General features: G+C 43.4%; 1 protein-coding gene across 1 annotated transcript; it reads left to right on the top strand.

Moving 5' to 3' along the window:
* Window positions 1–1,590: 1,590 nt before the first annotated feature.
* On the top strand, window positions 1,591–19,218 carry GCDH (glutaryl-CoA dehydrogenase). Its single transcript, XM_043977431.1, has 11 exons — window positions 1,591–1,682; window positions 1,952–2,058; window positions 3,758–3,901; window positions 5,316–5,378; window positions 11,079–11,249; window positions 12,465–12,594; window positions 12,831–13,047; window positions 13,445–13,548; window positions 13,823–13,948; window positions 14,737–14,897; window positions 18,628–19,218. Exons 2-11 carry the CDS (start codon window positions 1,971–1,973, stop codon window positions 18,699–18,701), a joined length of 1,278 nt encoding a protein of 425 aa, XP_043833366.1. The 5' UTR covers window positions 1,591–1,682; window positions 1,952–1,970; the 3' UTR covers window positions 18,702–19,218.
* Window positions 19,219–19,562: the final 344 nt, after the last annotated feature.

Here is a 19,562-nt window from a genome sequence, read left to right as displayed (position 1 = left end):
AACTTCACATACTTGGGATGGACATCCCCCTAACTCACTGGCCGGATTGAAGACCTGCCAGAACCTGGTTTGGCCCATCCGCCTAAATGGCTTTACTGGAATGTGGCAGCTGCAGAGGGCTGAGTGGCAGATGCACACCAAAGGTAGATGAGCAGCCCTGAAAAGGGCTCAGCAACCCTCACACCAGAGGTGCTAGTCCTCCTTGACCCCCATGCATCCCAGGATGCTTATTATCCTTGTGTTTCTGTTAAGTCACTTGGCCTTTTGCAGCCTTGGTTTCTTCTTTTATAAATGGGAATAAGAGCACCTATCTCACATATATGTATGTATATATGTGTGTATTGTGTGTGTATATATATGTATATATATGCTGGTTGTTATCTTCTTCTTCATCATCATCCTAGTAGTTGTCGATTCAGTTCTGTACCCCTAGGTAAAATGTAAACTGCTTGGGGGCAGCTAGGTGGAGAAGTGGATAAAGCACTGGCCCTGGATTCAGGATTACCTGAGTTCAAATCTGGCCTCAGATACTTGACACTTACTAGCTGTGTGACCTTGGGCAAGTCACTTAACCCCCATTGCCCCACAAAAACAAACAAACAAAAAACGTAAACTGCTTGAGGGTAGGGACTGTTTTGTTTTTCTTGTCTGGGTATCCCCAGGGCCTAGCAGAGTGCCTTGTCCTTAGTAGTAGATGTTGGCAGCTATAGGTGGCACAGTGGATTGAGCACTGACCCTAAAGTTGGGAGGACCAGAGTTCAAATCTCACCTCAGACACTTACTAGCTGTGTGACCCTGGATAAGTCACTTAACCCCAATTGCCTTAAATATCCGGGGCCATCTGCAGTTGGACTTCCTGATGTATATTTTGCCACTGGTCCCATATGGCTCTGGAGGAGAGAGTGAGGCTGGTGACCTTGCGCGGTCCTGCCTTACTTAAATCCAATTCACTGCAACTCATGACATCACTCTGATATCATGGTTCTCTTCCAGAACAAAGGACAACAACAGATGTTGGCGGAATTGAAAGGAACTACGTTAGTCTTACTAATGACCCGCCCTCCATATCACACTGGGACTTGAAATCAATTGTGTCATCCATCTCAGTTTCCCGGAGACTCTCCCTCATCCCGGGAGTTCCGGAGACCAGACTCCACCCCGGGGCGCTTCTGATAAGTGACGGCGGGAGCCTCCAGGTACCGGGGAGAAGGAAAGACCTAGGTGCCAGAGCCCCCGAGCTCCAACCCCAGGAAGGACCTCCCCCCCACCCCACCTTCTTCATTTGCTCAGTAAGGGCCAGGGTCCCTCCTACAGGAGGCAGAACCCGGTGGATCAGGGCAGCCCTCAGCACGCCCCTACATCAGACCAATGAGAATGAGAGTCAAAGGTTACCTATCTCGATGGCCAATCAGAGTGGAGTTCTGCTCTCTGCTCCGGGCTACCTCTCCACGCTAGGCTTGTTAAAGAGGCATATTCAGTCTGCGGCTATGGTTAGGCTTCACCAGGGTAAGGTCAGGCATTGCCCGTTTAAGAAGAGACAATCCCGCCCCTCTCGGGGAAGAGCCGCTTCCATACGGACCAATGAAGAGGCTGAAATGTGTGCCGCCTCCTTCAGACTCTGCTCAACTCTCTCGTGGTCTTTGTCCAGTTCTACACTGACCGCTGAGTCCTGGAGTTGTCTGGTCAGCTCCGCTGCGATTGAGTCGGGGTGGGGGGGGGGGGGTCTTTGTGGGGGTGGGGCGCAGAAGGGAAGGTGTCCGGGACGTTGGCAGGAAGCCCCATCCCCTGGTCTTTCCCTGCTCGGGACTCCAGGACCCATGCTTCTATCTTCCCGTTTGGGAAATGGACCCTCTCTAGAACCGAGTCTCGGGACTTGGGGTGGGGGGTGGGGGGAGAGAGGGAGGGGCGGGTAGGAGATCTGGACCCTGAGCTTCTCCTCTTTCTCCTCCAGGCAGCCTGCCCTCCTCCCCATGGCGCTGAAGGGTGTCTCCGCGTGGCGGCTCCTGAGCCGAATCCACAGCCCAGTCCTGAGCTTGGTGAGAGGCCGAGTCACCCGGAGTGAGTAGGGGCGCGGGAAGGTCGGAGGGTTAGAGCTGGAAAGAAACTTAAGAGATTGCCGAGGCTATACCTCTCCTTTTACAGATGAGGAAACTGAGGCGCAGGGGGGGGAAGGCCCATGGGCAGGGTCGGTTAGTAACGGAGCCAGGATTTTCTCTCCAAGTTCAGTGTCCATGCCATTCCATCCCTGGGATCCAACTCTCCCTTAGCCACTACAGATGACCCCTTACCCTCCACCACTCCCTCCCCGACACTTTTTCCAGATGTGAGAGATCCTAGGGGACCCATACCGGACTTGGCTCCCCGAGGAAGGCGGTGGGACATTCTAAGGAACACTGGGCTTGGATTCAGGACGTGGAGATTCAGATTCTGATCACGCCGCTGGCTAGGTCTATGAACTTGTACATTACTTTTATTCTCCAGCCCGGTTCCTTCTTTATAAAAATGAGATAAGCATAAGTATGTAAAGTCCTGGAGGGCAGAAACTATCTTACTGTAATCTTGGTATTATTCCCCAGAGTCTAGCACAGGTTCTAACAAGTCTGGGAGCATAAGAGACTTCCCTTTGTTAGGACTGGGAATGATATCTTCCTATGGAACTATATAGAATTGCCCTTTGGAGTCCCTTGGAGAAAGGTTTGGTCCTTTGAGCTAGCATATATAAAGGATGGGACCAGGGCAGGGAAGTACTCATGGATTTTATAGGCCAACGTGAAAGGGTGGCTCCTCCCAATACAGTCCACTGGAATGAAAGCCAACCAATTTATCATCCTGTGAACCTTGACTTATCAAAGAGTGTATCCAAAGGAAGATACAATACAAATCCTAGCAGATACTAAAAAACTATTGTTCATCTAGTTGAGTGGGGCAACTTCTGTGATCAATCCCTTCCCCCACACTCGTTCTATGGAATGAATTCTCCTAACCTGGTGGTGGGCAGATAGATTTCAGGGGGCTTGTCATTTTGGATGGGAGAAATATATATATATATATATATATATATATATATATATATATATATATATATATATATATATATGTGAATTAAATAATTAAATAAATAAATATAGTGATGTTTAAAATCTAAATGTGTGGTCCCCTTAAATTAGAAGCTTCAGCACCACTCTTTGGGCATTAAGCATTTATTAAAGCATACTAGGTATTAGAGAAAAAAGAACACTCGGAGTTAAGAAAAGGCCTATCTAGCCTAGAGTTCCAGCGTGGTCTGGTTCTACCTTAAGTGTTCTGCCATGATCCTGCTTCAACCATGAGCAGATCAGAATGTGATGTTCGGTCCCCTGCCCCATCTCTCTCCCACTAGCCTTAACTCCAGTCAGATGTCCAACCCTGACTGAATGCATGGGATGGGAGAGGAGGAGGGAGGATCTGCATGAATAATAGTAGCTCCCATTTCTGTAAACTATTCAAGGTTTACAAAGCTCTTACATAGTGAAAAATAACTCTGGCAGAGAAGCCCTATAGGGAATATCATCCCCATTTCACAGATAGGAAAACTGAGGTTTAGGGAGAGAAAAGTGGTTTGCCCAGGGTAGTACCTTTAGGAAGTATTGCAATCTAGAGACAAAGCCAGGTGTTTCTTCACTCAGACTAGAAGGAGAACATAGCTGGATATGGGTTGAGCAATGAGCAGAGTCTCACTCCCCTTTACCCCTGAGTCCTCCTGTCCTTGCCCCTTCAGCTTCCCACCCCGTCTTCAACTGGCAGGACCCACTTCTTCTGGAAGCACAACTGAAACCTGATGAGATCCTGATCCGCGATTCTTTCAGAGAATACTGCCAGAAAAAACTGATGCCCCGGATCCTCCTGGCTAATCGGAATGAAGGTATTGGTTTTGAGTGAGAGTGAGACCTCAGAGTAGGGTGGCTTTCCTTTAACCCCAAAGGACTCTTTTGTTCTCTCCAATAGCAAACAGGAATGGGGACTGTGAGAAATGAATGTTTCTCTCTTATATTTAATAACTAATTATTTTATTAGGACCAAAGCTTTTCCCCTTTTCTACTTTCTCATCCAGAAACCAACCAGTATGGGAAATCTCTCTTAGAGATTTACCCAGGAGAGCGATTTGGAACCATGCCCAAAAGGCTATACAACTGTCCATACCTTTTGACCCAGCAATACCCCTACTAGGTCCATATCCCAAAGAGATCATCAAAAAGGGAAAAGGACCCACATGTACAAAAATATTTATAGCTACTCTTTTTGTGGTGGCAAAAAATTGGAAATGGGGGGGTGCTTATCTATTGGGGAATGGCTAAACAAGTTGTGCCATATGAATGTGATGAAATACTATTGTGCTGTAAGAAATGATGAGCAGGCAGATTTCAGAAAAACTTGGAAAGACTTAAGTGGACTGATGCTGAGTGAAATGAGTAGAACCAAGAGAACATTGTACACAGTAGCAACAACACTGTGTGATGATCACCTGTGATAGACTTTGCTCTTCTCAGCAATACAAGACAGTGCCAAAAGACTCATGTTGGAAAATGCTCTCCATTTCCAGAAAAAGAACTATGGAGTCTGGATGCAGATTGAAGCATACTATTTTCACTTTTGTTGCTGTTGTTTCTTCTTTATTGTGTTTTTTCTTTTTTTTTTTCTGATTCTTCTCTCATAGTCTGACTAATGTGGAAATATGTTTTAAAAAAAATGCGATTTACCCAGGCCAAGATCTAATCAGACGTAAAATAAATTCTAAGTTTGGGCTAATGGGTATATTCCTGCTCATTGTGTTTGCTCATACCAGTCTGGGGGAAATGTTGATTCTCCCTGTTATCAAGACAGATGATATGGAAATTAATGTCTCTTTGACCAAGGTTTGAGTGACCTAAATCACATACCCCAAGATAGCCCAACTCCAATCAGAGTTGAGTATGTACCCCTCGGGAACACCTCCTCTTTGAAGGGCATATAAACTGTGACCTCACCACCATTTAAGGGTCTTTGGTCTAAGAGTGATGTTCAAATGACCATCCTTTTATTAATAACCTGTTGGCCTTATTAAAATCCCCAGAAACTATGGCTCTTGAACCTTTTTAATCATCACAAGGCCTTGCTGGGGTTGGGAAGTCTGAGTAAAGGGCAGAGAACCTGGAGGCTTTGTCTTTCTCCCATAGGCCTTGGGGGCTCCCCAGAGACAAGATTGGAATCTTTCCTTGGGACTAGGCAAAGAGGAGGGCCTGAAATTGGGCCTTGAGTTTGTCTAAGCATTTATGGACTGTGTCTTCTTATTCTTATAGTATTTCACCGAGAGATCATTTCAGAGATGGGGGAGCTGGGCGTGCTGGGCCCTACCATTGAAGGTAGGTATAAGGTACTTCATACTTAATACAATTATTTATGAAAACTGATTTTCAGAACTGTCATTCATTTGTTTCCACTGATAATTTTATCAGGATTTAGATTGGCAGAATAATCTGTTTTGATTTCAAGTATGTGTACCTATTCTTGGAAGGAGCTAAAGAATTTTAGGTAACTGTGCCCTAATACCATACCATGTTACAGTTTAACAATAATTTATTCCTGGCAAACTGTACCTTTTGATATTATTTTATAGCATCACTCTCTCAAAGAGTTCTAATCTCATCAAAAGTTCTGTTGACTTGCAATTATACAGTTCTTGGGCATTTATATAACCAACATTTCCAGAGCATCACTGCTTCAAGAGAATCTTACCATTACCTTACTAACCAAATAAAGAATACTGCAAGACTGAATCAGAAAATTTAGAACAATATTCACTTTCAAGGAATATCCCTTAAGACATCCCCTACTTTTCCCTAAACTCCAGAATGCAATTCAGATGCTGGACAATATCAAGTTTGGGTAAATATGTGTGCAAGATTACATTTAAACACTGGATTTCTTATTCTGTCATTTTCGGTCGGGCTGTCTACTTCATAAAATCAGCTACTTCCAGGAAACATTTTTCCTTGGAAATTCTGTGTCAGCAAGATCTGTCCTAGACCACTGTCCACAAATTGTTCATTTTGGTCCATTCAAACTCAGTCAGTGAGGGGCAGCTAGGTGGTGCAGTGGATAGAGCACCGGTCCTGGAGTCAGGAGGACCTGAGTTCAAATCCGGCCTCAGACACTTAACACTTACTAGCTGTGTGACCCTGGGCAAGTCACTTAACCCCAATTGCCTCACTAAAAAAATCTCTCTCTTTTTTTTTTTTTTTGGTGAGGCAATTAACTTTTCAGTAATTAGTTCACATGGTGAAAGCCAGTTCAAACCTTATGGAGTTAACCTTATAAACATCAGAACTATAGGAAGAACATCGAATTTAGCTACTTGTAACTTATCTGAAAGTCTGTGGAGTTTCAGTCTTCACACATCATTTTTTCTTTCTATCTTTACCTAGCCCCTGTATGTGGTTTTCTTGGCAGCACTTCTAGAGCGGTTTGTCATTTCCTTCTCCGATTAATAAAGACAATTACTAAAATATATCCAAAACCCGTGTAGTTAGACATTTGTATGGATAGGCATCTGTAGATATTCAGATGGAAGTTGAAGAAACTCAGCAGTTCCCTATTACCTCCAGGAAAAAAAAGTTTATAACAGATCATTTAGGGCCACCATCTTTACTTGGCCTTTTCCATTGTTTTTCACTGGCCCAAACACCAAACTCCTACCATTATTGATGTAATTACAGCTGTCATGAGTCCTTTCAGTCTATACTTTTACTCAGGGAAAACTTTTGAAAGCCAGTTAACAGTCTAATCTTGTTGCTTTCCCTGAAGTTAAGTTTACTAATCCTTAAAAAATGAAAACTTATACATCTTTATCATATCCTAGCTTTATCACAATCCCCTTTTGAGGATACATGTTTTCCCCATATCATTCAGTTAAGATTTAATACTATACAGACAGACTATAAACCAATGAGCAAGGAAATGGCAAGCCTGACAACTGATTTATCTCAGTTGCATAGACTAGGAGGAAGTCAACAATTATTGTCAAATTCAGGACAGTAAAATCAAAACAGTGAAGTCCTGTTTATTCACATTCCATTTTAAGAGAACAGAGGGGGTTGCTAGGTGGCGCAGTGGATAAAGCACTGGCCCTGGATTCAGGAGGACCTGAGTTCAAATCTGGCCTCAGACACTTGACACTTACTAGCTGTGTGACCTTGGGCAAGTCACTTAACCCTCATTGCCCTGCCCCCCCCCCAAAAAAAAGAGAACAGAGATACTTGATGATTATAAGATTAAAATCCACTGAAAAATATTTGCATTTCTCTTGACATTTTCAGAGAAATTTATTCTGAAAAGAGGAAAAATGGTTCTAACAGTATTATTACTATTCCTTCAGGCCTAAGGCTAAAGTCATGAACTCACCTTTCTTAGGTATGCCAGGACAAAATTCCTTGAACTGTTTGATTTCAAGTAAAAGTCATAGATACCTTCTGGAGCAGCCAATCCTGCACCAGAGTTCCACATTATTCACAGGGTGTCATAACAAGGCTCAGAATTACCTTGGTGGGAAATATTCCTGTTCAGAAGGGAAAATTGCTTCAAGAGGATCCTATCATTACCTTCTTAAGACTTTCTTCTCAACCTTCCCAATCATCTATATGCACTGATAATATTTTCCAGCCGTCACTTCCTTTGAGTGGTTCTTGGCGGTTTCTCTTGAACTGTGGAGTACTGGCTTAGCATCAGTTAAACAGTTATATCTGAGATCAAAACTGAGCAAATCAAATTACCACCTCACATAGCAAGTTCCACTCCTTACAATTTAAAGCAAGGTACAGTTGTTTTCATGTGGCAGTAAGTCAGTTAACAATACATAAGAACATTTATCTTTATTGCTTATTAAGTACAAACAAGGTTTTTCCAGAAGCATTCATTCAGTGTCTTTCTTTTCTACTTTCATAAACACATCCTGGTATAAAAATCAGTCATTAGAATTAAGAAAACAATCACATTCTGAAGTTTCACATTTACAGTGAATACATGACAATTCAATCAGAACTCAGAAAAACGCTCACTACTGTTGGCCTAGATGTCTTAAGGTATTGTATATTAACCCCTAGGGTAAAAAGAACATTCCTTTAAGCTGGAATCTTTTGATACTCAGTTAGTTTAAAGATATAACTTCAATACATACTATTCTAGGTACAGTTGTATAATTTTCACAATTAATAGTCAAATCATCATATAAATCACTTCTGTAGTCTAAGCAAACTTGTAAGTCATCTACCACTTTGATTGTCAGTGTTTGTGTTGAAGGAGGGGATCTCACTTTCTCAGTAAACAAATTTACTATTTTAGAATTTATGAATTCTTTATAAGGCTCTTGTTATTCTTACAGCTCCTTCTTTCACAAAGCTGATAAGATTTTATGACCTTGCCAAAGCTGAAGATCCAGAGAAGTTGGCAAGACCCCACATAACTTCACAGATAACGAGAATTTACAGTCTTTTGTACTTTTCCCCTAAATAATTATCATTAGTATTCCTTTTAAAGCAAAATAGAACCAATTAAGTATTTGATGGTTTTATTTAAAACAGAGACAAAACAAATTGCCAGCCAAGTGACATTCTGAATTATGTTATATTTTTAAAAAATTATTCTATCAGTTTTGACATTCAAGAAAAAAATCACCAATTATTTGCTTTCTGACCTAAACAAGCCTTTCCAAGATGGAAAGAAGAGTTAATAGGTGGTTCATAACCACCAGAGAATACTTTAAAACTACAAACCCTATTTGTTTTTTTCTTTGTCCATTTTCTGACTTTTTAAATTTTTTTTTTTTGGTGGGGCAATGAGGGTTTAGTGACTTGCCTAGGGTCACACAGTAAGTGTCAAGTGTCTGAGGTCAAATTTGAACTCAGATCCTCCTGTGCTTTATCCACTGCACCACCTATCTGCCCCCCTGATTTTTTAGTTTAAATTTAAAACTTTTTAATTGGCTTTAGTTCTGTTTATTCTCTAGTTGGTGAAATCACCTTCTTCCCTTATACTAGAATAATAAATCTACCACTTTGAAGGGAAGAGAGTGATCTGCTATTTGTATGTGCCTTAGTACTTAGAGGCTGCAACCCCAAACGCTACAAAAATCTTTAGCCACAATTTGGACATTCACAGTAAATAGATTTCCTTTCAGTTCACAAGTTTGCATTTCTATAAATTGCTGCAAAGGGGAAGAAATCACCTTTCCTCTTAACTCATATCTCTCTTTGCATTCCCATCCTGACCAGTATTAGGAACACAAAGATGAGATTATATCTTTTGAAAAGTTTGAAACTTTCAGCAGAAGAAGGTTCCCACTCTTTCCTGCCTATTCTTTTTTGTTTTTTTTTTTTTTTTCGTGAGGCAATTGGGGTTAAGTGACTTGCCTAGGGTCACACAGCTAGTAAGTGTTAAGTGTCTGAGGCCGGATTTGAACTCAGGTCCTCCTGACTCCAGGGCCAGTGCTTTATCCACTGCGCCACCTTCCTGCCCATTCTTAAGACTGTAGAGCTTGTTTATAAATAGTTTGACATCTTACAGAGAGAAGTTGAATCTTACGGAGTTGAAACATTGCCATTGCTACATGGGGAACACCAGATAGGTCAGATGTATTACAAGGAGGCCACTCCCTTTTTTTTTTTTTTTTTGATAACTCCTTATTTCTCTAAATCTAATTAATGGCTATATTCCTTCAACTTGAGCTTTTTAGGCAAAGTTTATTTCTTAATGCATGGCTGTGGCTTAAGTAACTAATGAAAATTGGCTTAATTCCTCTTATCAAACCAGCATCATTATTGGAGTGGGCACACAACATAGAATCAATTTCTTTAACTCAGGGTTCTTTTCCAGCATGGAGGGCAACTACCCCTTTCCTCCATCTCTCTCCTGAAACTGAAGGCACATCATAACCAAATCAGATGCCTTTTCTCTTGAGAGTTCCAAAAAGCAGGGCAACTAGGTGGCGCAATGGATAAAGCACCAACCCTAGATACAGGAAGACATGAGTTCAAATCCAACCTCAGATACTTGGACACGTACTAGCTGTGTGACCTTGGGCAAGCCACTTAACCCTTGTTGCCATACCCCAACCCCCAAAAAGTGAGAGTTCCAAAAAGGAAACAGGCACATCCAGAGGATGTGCATTTAGGCAGTCTGCAAGAAGAATCCACGATAGTGGTCTTTTTTGTACAGGTAACAAAGTAGTAGCTTTTATAGGTATCTCAAAATAATTCATGCATGATACAACTATTTCCTGACACTTATTTTTCAGAATTGTAATCTAGTTGTTTCTTCATTGGAAAGTTTCTCAGGATTTAGGTACGTTGGTAATGTTGGCTTATCATTGGCAGAACAATTTCTTTAGGTTTGGTTTAAGTATATGTATCTGTTCTTGGCAGGAGTGAAAAAATTTTAGGTGACTTCACCCTAAGACCATACTGTGTTAGAATTTAACCCTCGTTTATTACTAATACCAGATACCAGGAATTGCTTTGCCTACAGCCTGCTGTCCCTCATGCTGGTCAGCAATAGCTGACAGTGAAGTTAGTTGGGAACACATGTAGATTTCAGCCTTTTTAAGAATGGGGGGGGGGGGGCGGCGGCTAGGTGACGCAGTGGAGGACCTGATTTCAAATCCGGCCTCAGACACTTGACACTTGCTGGCTGTATGACCCTGGGCAAGTCACTTAACCCTCATTGCCCTGCACAACCCCCCCAAAAAAAATTAAACAAAGAATTGGGGGACTTAGGGCAGCTACATGGTGCAGTGGATAAAGCACCGGCCTTGGATTCAGGAGGACCTGAGTTCGAATTTGGCCTCAGACACTTGACACTAGCTATGTGACCCTGGGCAAGTCACTTAACTCTCATTGCCCCATCCAAAAAAAAAAGAATTGGGGGACTGGGGATTAGGTCTGAGCCACAGGATATTCATCCCCAAGAGCCAGCCTCTCGGTGATAGGATGACCTATCAGCCCAGTGACTGTTTTCCTCAAGAAGTCTCTGGGGACTCTCAACTCTCTGATGGCCTGTGTCTTTTCTCCTAGGGTATGGCTGTGCTGGGACTTCCTCTGTAGCCTATGGACTTCTGGCCCGGGAACTGGAGCGTGTAGACAGTGGCTACCGCTCAGCCATGAGTGTCCAGTCCTCCTTGGTCATGTACCCCATCTATGCCTATGGCTCTGAAGAGCAGCGGCAGGAGTTCCTGCCCCGACTTGGTGAGAACAGTACATTTGGAATGTGGAACTCATCACTTACCTTCCTGAGCCCACTGACTCTTCAAAACCTCTTCTCTCTTGATTGACTCTGACCCCTTGATCTTCCTAAGGCTTTCTAAACTATTTAGGTCTCCTGAGCTGTCCTCTCCCTCGAACCCTGGTGCTCAGTCCCCATCCTTGGGGCATTTACCTCCCTTGCTGCAAGTCTTCTGGAGAAAAGAAAACAGGGTGATAGGATAGCTGTCTTCAGATATACTAAGGGCTTCATTTTGATCTGCCCCAGAGGGTGGAACTGGGGTTGAAGGGTGGAAGATGCTGAGAGGGGATTTTATACTTGATTTCGGAAGGAACTTCCTAAACAATTAATGTGGTCCAATGGGCTGCTCAGAAAGATAGTTGATCCCCCTCCAGGTTGCTAGAGGTCTTCAAGCAAAGGTTGGGTATCTGATAGAAGGCATTCCTATTCATATTGGGGCTAGATGCTTCTGAGGTTTCTTTTGGCTCAGTTTCCGATTCTACCCACTCTTCAAGGACCCCTGAGTCCCTCCCCAACTGACCTTCTTAAGATCCCTTCCCAGGGACCTTTGGACAAGAAGCAACCTGGTCTAGTGAAAAGAACACTGACTTTGGAGTTAAGAGATCTGGGTTCCATCCCTGGCTGCGTGGCTTTGGACAAGTCACTTAATCTCTCAGGGCTTCGATTTTCCCATCTATAAAGCAAAGAAGTTAAAGGTCCCTCTCATTCAGGTCCCACCAATTCTTTGAGTCTGTGAGACTTGTGACCTACTTCCTTGAGTCTACTAATATTCCTGCAACTTCACGCTCTTCCCACTGTCTGGTTTGGGACTCCAGGCAAATCTTCCTGAGTCTGCTGACCCACCAGGGAATCCTGAGCCCCCTCCCCAGTGATATCCCCCAAAACCTGACCCAAGTTTCCCAGTCTGCTAGCCCTTCCTGGAACCCTTAAGAATCCTCCCTATTAATCATGACCCATAAACTACCTGCTTGATATCAGCTCTGCTGATCCTTGTTCCTACCCCCATTCCCTCCAGGGTTATTGGATTTCACTGGTCCCTAGCTGCTAGTCAGGGCTTTGCAAGTTCTTAGAACTATGGAGAATGCCTGTGAAGTGGGAATCACAGGGAAGTGGTCTGGGGGGGAGGAGAGAAATTCCCAGGGAAAGATGGGGCCTCCGACTTTGGGTTTACTTGTCAGCAAAGGGGGAAATCCTGGGCTGCTTTGGGTTGACGGAGCCCAATCATGGAAGTGACCCAGGCAGAATGGAGACCAAGGCCCGATACAATGCAGCCAGCAAGACCTACACCCTGAATGGCTCCAAGACCTGGTGAGGGGGGAGAGCGGATGGGGGGGGCAAGGGAGGGGGGTCCTTCCTGACTCACATGCTTATCGACTGAATGACCCTGAGCAGACCCTTCTCTTGGATTCTCTAGGCCCTTCTGGCTTCAGATCCTTATCATCCTGTGAAGGCTTGAAGAACAGGGTGGGCGGGTCTTTGGTGGTGGGGGAGAACTTCTTGGAGAAGGTGGTGTCTCCCAAGCTACCTCCTATCCCTTCCCTTAGGATCACTAATTCACCCATGGCTGACTTGTTTGTGATCTGGGCTGTGTGTGAGGACGGTCTGGTGCGGGGCTTCCTGTTAGAGAAGGGGATGCGTGGATTGTCAGCTCCCAAGATCGAGGGCAAGTTTGCACTTCGGGCCTCAGTCACAGGAATGGTCCTCATGGATGATGTGGAAGTGCCAGAGCAGAACATGCTGCCCCGTGTGTCTGGCCTTGCTGTGAGTGACACCAGGGTCAGAACACAGCCAGGCACAAAGGGGTGAGAGGAGGAGGGAGGCTGGGGTGGGGCAGGGGGGGGGGGACCGGTATCCCCAGGCCCTGAAAATGAGAGCTCCAATGATCAAGGGAGATTCAAGGGGTTCGGCACGAGTCAGAAAAAAAGAGCGCTGGATTTAGGGCAAGGGGATTTGCCTTCAAATCCTGACACTTCTACTTCCTGTTTGACATTGGCCAAATCATTTAACTTCCTTAAGCCTGATTCCTCCTCTGTAAAATAAGATTAGATGAGATGATCTTTAAGGTCCTTTTTAGCAGTTCCCTAGTTAAGGATGCTCCAGGTATCCTGTAAAGCCCCTGCCACAGTAAAGCTGCCCGGCCCCTTCTCTCTTTCTGCAGGGCCCCTTTGGATGTCTGAACGCAGCTCGATTCGGCATTGCTTGGGGGGCACTGGGTGCTGCAGAGTTCTGTCTGCACACAGCTCGACAGTATACCCTAGACAGGTAACTGGAGCCGGACCTTTTCCCTTTCCCCTCCTTCCTTCATGCTGGGCGGCACCTAAGGGAGGCTCCAAAGTATAGCAAGTTTCCTGGAGAGGCATGAATGAGCCTAGCCTGGGGGGTGGGGCTGAAGAAAGGCCGCAGGTCAGCTATTGCCCAGAGGTATCTATCATCTTGCCTTCCTCAGCCCATTTCCAGCTGTCCCAAGGCCTGTGGCCTTTTCTGACCTCTGTAATTGTCCTGCTTTTCCTTCCCCTTCTTCCCCTTGTGTATCCAGGAAGCAGTTTGGGTTCCCACTGGCTAGAAACCAGCTCATCCAGAAGAAACTGGCTGACATGCTCACAGAGATCACCCTGGGCCTGCATGCTTGCCTCCAGCTTGGGCGCTTGAAGGATGAGGACAAGTATGGGACTCGGGCCAAGGCTGGGTGCAGGGATAGCCAGGTAGAGGCTGGCTACTTTGGGGCTAACTAGGTCTAGCAGGAAAGCTCTTCAGGGAGCACAATAGGTGAGGGAGAAGAGGCAGTGAATCCATGAAGCACCCATATCCATTTAGCCAGTACGTAAGCCCCCTTGAGCCTAGCACCAACCCACACATCCCTCCTTCCAACTATGTGCTGCTCTCCAAGGATGCCCCCTCTTCTCTTCTCTTCTTTCAGTTCAATTCAAGAAATGTCCAAGGATCCCGTTCTTAGACCAAATCTGACTTCAAGCATCTGAGTAGGGAGCAATAGTAATAATATCTAGCCCAAATCATTGTAATGTGAAACATGCAGTGAACATGACCATAGGACAGGTGCCACTATGGGGATTCAGTAAAGGAGGAAATCACTTCTAACTGGGGAGGGAAAAGAGGGTTTCATGAAAGAGACAGCCCATGACATCAAAGGATGGTTGAGATTTTGACAGGTAGACTAGGTGGTGCAGTGGATAGAGCACTGGCCAGTCAGAAGGACCTGAGTTCAAATCCAGCCTCAGACACTTAACACTTATTAGTTGTGTGACCCTGAGCAAGTCACTTAACCCCAATTGCCTCACAAAAAAACCAAAACACAAACCAAGATTTTGACAGGTAGAGATGAGAGGCAGGGGCAAAGTTTGGATCTAATTAAGGAGATTGTGGGAAACCATAGAAGCTTTCAGTTTCTCCTTCACCAATCTAATCAATACTAGGTGTGTCTGTGTGTTCCAGGGCCAGCCCAGAAATGGTTTCAATGCTGAAGAGGAATAGTTGTGGCAAAGCCCTTGATATCGCCAGACATGCCCGTGATATGCTTGGTGGGAATGGAATTTCTGATGAATATCATGTGATCCGGCATGTCATGAACCTGGAGGCTGTAAACACTTATGAAGGTGAGGAGCCGGTGCTTAGCCATACAGGAGGCCCACTGGCCTCTCTGACCCTGGGCATAGCAGTGAAGTGGGAAGGGAAAGAGACCTGGATTCCAGTCTTAGCTCTGCTTCTGACCTTGGGCAAGTCATCATCACTCTTTGATCTACAAAATCAATGTGACCATCCTTATACTACTTATTTATAGGATTATTGTGAGGATCAAACACGATGTTCTCCACAAAGCATTTTGTGATCGTGAAGTGCTATATAAATGTCAGCTATGGGGGTAGCTAGGTGGCGCAGTGGATAAAGCACTGGCCCTGAATTCAGGAGGACCTGAGTTCAAATCCAGCCTCAGACACTTGACACTTACTAGCTGTGTGACCCTGGGCAAGTCACTTAACCCTCATTGCCCTGCTCCCCCCCCCCAAAAAATGTCAGCTATTACTATTAATGCCTTCATCTGTAGATCTGTCTATAGATGGATATATGGCCCTAGTCTCTTTCTTGAACTGTATCATGAAATGCCATCTGGATGTACCAAAGACATCTCAAATTCAGCATGTCCAAAATAGGGTTCATTATTTTTCCCTCAAAATCCCTTCCTCTTCCAAACTTCTCTAATTCTGTTTAGTGTACCATCTTAGTCACTGAGGTCTGGAACCATGGTGTTGTTTGTTGTTGTTGTTTCTAATAAACATTTTTATTTTTTAAAAAAGAGTTGGGGGGGGGTGCAGCTAGGTGGCACAGTGGATAGAGCACTGGCCCTGGAATCAGGAGTACCTGAGTTCAAATTCGGCCTCAGATACTTACTAGCTGTGTGACCTTAGGCAAGTCACTTAACCCCAATTGCCTCACTAAAAAAAAAAAAAAAGAGTTAGGGGCAGTGAGGTGGCACAGTGGATAGAGCACCAGCCCTGGAGTCAGGAGGACCTGAGTTCAAATGTGGCCTCAGACACTTAACACTTATTAGCTGTGTGACCCTGGGCAAGTCACTTAACCTCAATTGCCTCACCCCCCCAAAAAAAAAAAAAGAGGTGGGAAGAAGCAGTACAGAACTAGAAACAATGGGTCCAAATTTTAGAGAGCAGATCAGTCAGTCATTGTAAAGAAAATAACATACATTATAGTAACATGACAAAATGGGATGCTTTAGAAGTTAGTACATTCCCAATCACTAAAGGTCTTCCAAAAAAGCTAAATTATAACTTGTTTGGGTTTTAAAATTTAATGCTGCATTTAAAAACCAGAGAATTTCTCTATATAAATCAAAACATGCAAAAAATAGAACTGTATATGAAATGATGAATTCTATCTCATACCAGTTGCTCTAAGTATATAATTCTATATTTCATTTTAGAAGTTCTGCTTGTCATGCTATTTGATCTTCCCTTGAGTGAATTTGAAATATTACAATGACCCCTTAAGACATTACTATTACATTATTACTAACTACACCTCCCATTAACCTTCCTTCCTTCCTCCCAAATTAAAAACACAAATGGGGGAGGGGAGGGGAGGGTGGAAAGTTGTAACAATCAAAATTAATCCACACTATGGCCATATCTAAAAATGTTTCTGTTTCCATCTGGTGTCCATCCCTTCCATCTGAAGAAGGGTAACATCTTTAGAGTATTTCCAGGTCTCCTGGAGACTTGGTTCTTTGTATTCATTAGTTTCAAAATTGTTTTCTCTTTATGTTTTCCTCATACTGGCTTAAATTCTTCTGACTCTGCTTATTTCACTTCGTATCAATCAGTTACTACTACCCAGGATTCTATGAAATCACCTCTTATCACTTTCCATAGTCCAATAATATTCCACTACATTCACATATCACCACTTGTTGAACCATTTTCCCAGTTATCTAAGAGGCTATCTAAAAGACCTTAGGTGCTATTTAACTTTGAATCCCCACTTTAGGATAAGGATTTGCATGGTGTTACTTTTTAAAAGTACAGGATAGGGGTAGCCAGGTGGCACTGTGGATAGAGTACTGGTCCTGGAGTCAAGAGGACCTGAATTCAAATCCAGTCTCAAACACTTGACACTTACTAGCTGTGTGACCCTGGGCAAGTCACTTAACTCCAATTGCCTCACCACAAAAAAACACAACAAAAAAAAAAGAGTACACAATAAATTAAACTTCTTAGCTTTCAAAGCTATCCTGTTTGTTTCCTTCTTTTTTTTTTTTAAGTGAGGCAATTGGGGTTAAGTGACTTGCCCAGGGTCACACAGCTAGTAGGTGTTAAGTGTCTGAGGCCGGATTTGAACTCAGGTATTCCTGACTCCAGGGCCAGTGCTCTATCCACTGCGCCACCTAGCTGCCCCTGTTTGTTTCCTTCTCAACTTCCTTCTGTTCTCTGTACATTAAAAAAAAATTCTTCAATGGTCCTTTTTCCTTTTTTTCTTTTGGTAATACTATTGTTAATTCCCCTCTTCCCTTTAAATCCTCCCCCCCAAATAAAGTCAAACTCAATCCTTGTAGCAATTGAGAAAAACAAATCCATGTTCAAAAATGTGTGTTTCATTCTGCACCTTAATTCCTTCACTCTGCATCAGTTGGCACAAGTCTTCCAGGTTTCTATGAAATTGTCACTTTCTAATAATTTAATTTAATTTATATATTTATTAGAAATCATTTTCTAATAGCACGATAATGTTCTGTTATATTCATATGTGGGGCAGCTAGGTGGTAGAGTGGATACAGCCATGGACCTGGAGTCAAGTCTGTTCTCAGACACTTACCAACTGTGTAACCCTGGGGAGGTCACTTAATCCTGTTTGCCTCAGTTTCTTCATCTCTAAAATGAGCTGCAGAAAGAAATGGCAAACCACTCCTGTATCTTTGCCAAGAAAACCCCAAATGGGGTCATGAGGAATCAGACATGACTGAAATAACTGATCAACAATAACATTCATATGCCATAATTTGTTCATCCATTCCTAATTGATGTATCTCCCTCTTTGTTTCCACTTCTTTGCTTTGACAAAAAGAGATGCTATAAATATTTTTTATGTTTTTATGTCTTTTTTCTTCATTCTTTGATATCTTTGATATATGGGGCTAGTCGTGTTACCATTGAGTGTTACACCTGTTAAGCTTAAAATTCTAACTGTGATGTCTAAAAAATCTAATGTGTGGTCACCCTAAATTAGAAGCTTTAGCACCAGTCTTTGGGCATTAAGCATTTATTAAAGTATATTAGGGGTTAGCAAAGAGAAACACGTGGAAAAAGAAAGAAAAGAAACCCGGCTCCCTGCACTTGAAGCTGCTCCTCTCGCCACCTCCAAAGGAAAGGAAAGGAAAGACCTTCTTCCCCCTTCTCTGGAGCAGAAGCCCTCTGCGGGCCCACCCAAGCACAGTCCCTACAGACACAGCTCTAAGCTAATTGGTTGATAGCATTGATAGACAAGACTTACACACCTGAGATGTTCTTTGAAGGAATGAGTCCAGGAATTCTGAGAGATAGAGGTAAGAGGGAATGAGTGGTAGAGATTACAGACCATCTATGACATCACAGAGGCTGGAAATGGAATGTCATATACAAGCAACACCCAATGATAACACTACTAGACCTATACAGGGGGTATTGACTTGTCTTCCCACCATCTGAGTTGGAGCCTTTGCAGCAAAGTATCAGAGATGCTGGTGAATATCAGAATAACAAAACTGGCAAAAGAGGGCTCTAACTTTGTCCACTCTGAGGACAGCTAAAAACAATCTCCTCTCAATTCTCTTTTCTTCAGGTACTCATGACATCCATGCCCTGATCCTTGGGAGAGCTATCACAGGAATTCAGTCATTCACTGCTGGGAAGTGAACCTGTTTTACTTAAGGGCTAAGAATATCCTTCAGAAAGAGTAGTCATTTCATTATGTCAGTATTGATTCCCCAGCTTGTGTTAAGTCTGCTTTTCTGGGGAAGTGGCTGTTACTTTCCTTTCTGGAAGGTGGGGACTGAGATCGAAGAAACTGATTTCTGTACCTCAATGTGCCTTGTTCTAAAATCAGTTCTTCTGTTAAAATGCCAAAAGAATGTGATTGTGCAAACTGTAGCAGTCCCTTTCAATCCACCAACTATTATTAATTTTATATGACTTGGGAAATAGGTGGTTTTGAAATCAGGGGGCAAGAAGAAGAATGAACTTCAGAGCAGCTTCTGTGAAGCTGCCTGATTTATAACTGAATAACTAAGATCTCTCACCCAAACCTAGAATGCTCCCTGGCTCACTAATTCCTCCAGACCATGATGATCACCCATTGATCATTCAGTGTCCTATACTTGGGAACAGACTTGGAACAAGTGCATTAATAAAGACCACATGTTGCTGACCAAAACCGTGTCCATGCTTTTTTGTTCTGAGTAAGAGAAAAGGAGAGTTGCTAGAGAAACAGAAATATTGGGGATCACTTTGTAAGACAGCTCACCATATTAACTAGCGTTCAAGTTTCTCCCAGCATACCCTAGCTATGGTCTGTGTCTTGTTCATTCGAAAGTTTGTGGAAGTTTTTAAAAATAAGAATGGAAATGACTGAAGTCACTCAAGCCTGTTCTGTCCCAGTGTTTAGAAGGTGGAAAGTCGAATGGGAAAGGGATGCTAGGAAGGTTAGGACATTGTGGTGACCAGCAAATGTTCATAATTCACAATTTACCCCACAGTATCCTTGCAAATGAGTTCAAT

The sequence above is a fragment of the Dromiciops gliroides genome, chromosome 1 (assembly GCF_019393635.1).
Source record: "Dromiciops gliroides isolate mDroGli1 chromosome 1, mDroGli1.pri, whole genome shotgun sequence".
Lineage (NCBI taxonomy): Eukaryota > Metazoa > Chordata > Mammalia > Microbiotheria > Microbiotheriidae > Dromiciops > Dromiciops gliroides.
The sequence above is the reverse complement of the archived record's forward strand: the minus strand, read 5'-3'. Positions and strand labels throughout refer to the sequence as shown.